The 3,600-nt window shown below is 46.9% G+C and overlaps 1 protein-coding gene across 1 annotated transcript in view; it reads left to right on the top strand.

The window, feature by feature from the left end:
• ttll12 (tubulin tyrosine ligase-like family, member 12) overlaps nt 1–3,600 on the top strand; it is a 22,550-nt gene that overhangs the window by 16,905 nt on the left and 2,045 nt on the right. Inside the window, exons 10-11 of the mRNA XM_010794186.1 lie at nt 545–665; nt 2,462–2,600. Of these exons, the coding sequence (XP_010792488.1) occupies nt 545–665; nt 2,462–2,600 (260 nt within the window). The remainder of the gene's footprint in view (nt 1–544; nt 666–2,461; nt 2,601–3,600) is intronic.

Genomic DNA, 3,600 nt, shown 5'->3' with positions numbered 1-3,600 from the left:
TTCGCGATACAGAGGGCTTCGTACTCCACTAGCCCCCCCCCGCTGACATTCGCGATACAGAGGGCTTCATGGGAACTTTGAGGGGAGCCAGAAGTTGGAGTACCAAACACTGACTCCAGGTACTCATCTGAGTACCTCACTGAGAAAGTTGTGTGCACCCCTGGTAAAAATTGTCAAATTGCTCTGAAGATGGGCAGTGATAGGAAGATTCCTTATACAGCGTATTTCTCGCTTATTCATTAAGGTAACACAGGTCAGAGAGGCCCCATTATCTCTTTGCTAATTATCAGCAGATGTACCCACGCTAAGTAAATTACCAAGGTCAGCGGAAGACCAAAGAGATCTTTATAAGATTATAATACAGTTAGAGAGAAAACATTGAGGTTCGTGTGTTAGTTCATGTAAGGAAAAGTGTGTATGATGTCATGTGCAAACGTATAGTCTTTGCTAATTGGATAATTCATATCCTGTGTAAGGGGCTGAGAGGCAGGGTAGTAGTAGGCACCTACATTCCCAACAGGTGGCTCCACCCTCTTCAAATTAGCAGTATTGGGAGCAGGGGTGGAGACCTCACACCTGGTGCTAATCACTCCCTCAAGGGAGACAAAGCACACAGAGTTGCTCAGTTGTGTGAGGAGCCATGGAGGGAGCAGGAGGCTCCCAGTGTAAGGAAACGTTTTGGGAAAGCTGGTAAGTCGGTTAGTGGCCCGGCTACGTTAGCCTTTGCTTAATGCAGTGGTTCTCAAACTTTTTCTATCAGGCCCCCCCTTTGGAGAAAAAAAAAGTCGGGCCCCCCAAACACAAATAGTCAGTTGCGGCGCCAGAGATTTATTTTGGGGGTGCTGTGGGGTAGCTTGACGTTTCATNGAAGCTCTGCACTCCACTGCACTCCACTACCTACCACCACCCCCCCCACCCCCGTTGACATTCGCGATACAGAGGGCTTCATGGGAAGCTCCCCTCAAAGTTCCCATGAAGCCCTCTGTATCGCGAATGTCAACGGGGGTGGGGGGGGTGGTGGTAGGTAGTGGAGTGCAGTGGAGTGCAGAGCTTCGTGACCACAGCGCGTGTGAACGTTGTGATCAGCTGGTTTAGCGCAGTGCTGCTGTACAGACCGACGTTAACAGCATTCAAAACAATTATTTTTTCAGTTTCAAATCTTGTTTTTTCAGGTTTCACATTGCTTTTCACCTTCAGATCGTTTTTCGCTTTCAGATATATTTTTATTGCTTTCAAACTTTTGGCCCTGACGTTGCTTGGGGGGCGGGGCTTACCAAAGAGTAGTTTGGCATCCTGGGTGGCAGGCCTCCCTCTGTCATGTTGCCTTCATGGATGTTAGGTAGCGCGAGAAATATAACAACACTTTCTATACACAATACTCCCGTGATTGGTGGTAAACAAAACTGATACCAGCGTCAAAGTTCCGTTAAGCGAGCTGTTGAGCATCGTAGTTGGCAACAATCAAGGTATAAGCGCAATAAACTGTGCTAGAGTGTGAAATGACGTATCCGCAACGAGCCAGCAGGTTGTTTTGGTGGACCTGACGCACATCCTCCGCTGTCTCACGGAGAGCGGTATCTGAGAAAGAATTGAGTTATATTTCTCGCGAATTCAACCTGAAAAATGATTTCAAATACTTAATTTTATTTTGAATACATCATTGTATTTTTCAAAGTTCAGGATAAAAACTTAATAAATTGTATTTTTTTTAATGATCAAAACTCATGACCCTGAAATAGCTCCATATGAGTGTTAGTGAGGCTTGCTAATGTAAACAAAGATGTCCAAAACACGTCAGGCATTGTTTTTGATGGAAACTTTCTGTGGGTCCGCCGACGTCACCTCGGATGGACGCATCAGTTCGGATGGAAATCTGTATCCGCTCGTTGTACTCCCGTTTTTAAAACATTTGGGTACGGAGGAAAAGAGAGAGGGTTTTATTTTCTGATGCTGCGTGAGTTCCCAGACGCACCGGGGACACATATTTATGTATAAAAGACATCATATTTGCACAAAAGTGTATTTTGCATGATAGGTCCCCTTGAAATATCTGCGGCAACATAAGTAACCGGAGCAAAGTAACTCAGAGCATTGCGTACAGTCCACGACACTGTGAGTGCAGGCGCCGACGTGCCGCACTTATCATTCATATCAAATCATCAATCACATCATACAAAAAAAAAAATCCTTAAAAGGAGAAGACCACCAACCTTACAATAACAAATAACTCATCATTTACGTCTCATGTAGGTTAAGACATGTTTACTGCTTCCTGTCAAACATTGTGTTAGAAAAAGCTTAAGAAGAAGAACACATGGTGAACTTTGAATGCTCCCCCAGCATTATACAATGTTCCATTACAGCGTACACAACAATCACTCTAACAATATTTGATTATATGTAACCTCTTACATTTTAACACAATAAGACTTCCCTTTCTTTCTTTTCCCACCGCTCCCAGGCTGAGGTGTTTAAAGCGTTCAGGGAGTTCTTCGAGGCAGCCTCGTCTCGACCGCCTCCGTACGGTATTTGTTCCTACCCGCCATCCCGGGCCATCTATGCCGTAGACCTCATGCTGAAGTGGAGTACGGGGGAAAAAGGTGAGCGATTGCAATCAGCATGGTGAAGAAGCAGCTAAAAATGTTAGACAATGAGCCTAATCTGGAATTCTGCACAGGCCAGTAAATAAGGGTCCTTTGTGTAATTTCAACTGATAAGAGGATTTTGGGGTCAGGGTTCACATTCCCAATTTGTGGGCCTGGTGCATAGTATCCCCCAACTGACCTGTGAAACAATGGTGCAGCATGAGTCCTAAATGCTCCCTTGTCTTGAAGTCAATGTCTGTTTGTTTTTGTATTAGCTTCAAGTCCCAAAATAAGGTCTATGGTTAATAAAAGCTTACAGCAATTCTCACATTGTGTTCTAAGATACAAAACACATCAGGAATCTGCCCTCTGGTGAACGTCGGAAGCTTTACGTGTCATAAAAATGCCGGTTGTAGTAGTTTGTTTATACTGTAGCTGTTTGCTTCCGGCAATTGTATTCACCCTTCAACTGTTGGTTAGTCTATCCAGCTGAACAACGCGTGAAAGTATCGTAAACTTGTGTTTTGCCACAGATCTAATTTTAGAGTACAACACACCCAATTAGTTCAGAGACTAAACCGCCTTGTATGCACCGCTCCCTATTGTGAGAGCGCGAGAGCGAGAGCGAGCGCGAGAGCGAGCGCGAGAGAGCGCGAGAGCGCGCGAGAGAGAGCGCGCGAGAGCGAGAGAGAGAGAGAGCATGCGCGCGAGAGAGCATGCGCGCGAGAGAGAGAGCGCGAGCGAGAGAGAGAGCGCGCGAGAGAGCATGCGCGCGAGAGAGAGCGCGAGCGAGAGAGCGAGAGCGTGCGCGCGAGAGAGCGCGCGAGAGAGCGAGAGCGCGCGCGAGAGAGAGAGCGAGAGAGCGCGCGCGAGAGAGAGAGAGCCTGAGAGAGCGCGAGAGAGAGAGAGCGCGAGAGAGAGCCTGAGAGAGAGAGAGAGAGAGAGAGAGAGAGAGAGAGCGCGCGCGCGAGAGAGAGAGAGAGAGAGAGAGAGAGAGAGAGAGAGAGAGAGAGAG

This window comes from Notothenia coriiceps, unplaced genomic scaffold, assembly GCF_000735185.1.
Source record: "Notothenia coriiceps isolate Sejong01 unplaced genomic scaffold, NC01 NC01_scaffold00037244, whole genome shotgun sequence".
Lineage (NCBI taxonomy): Eukaryota > Metazoa > Chordata > Actinopteri > Perciformes > Nototheniidae > Notothenia > Notothenia coriiceps.
Note: the sequence above shows the minus strand (reverse complement) of the source record. Positions and strands in the feature narration are given on the sequence as shown.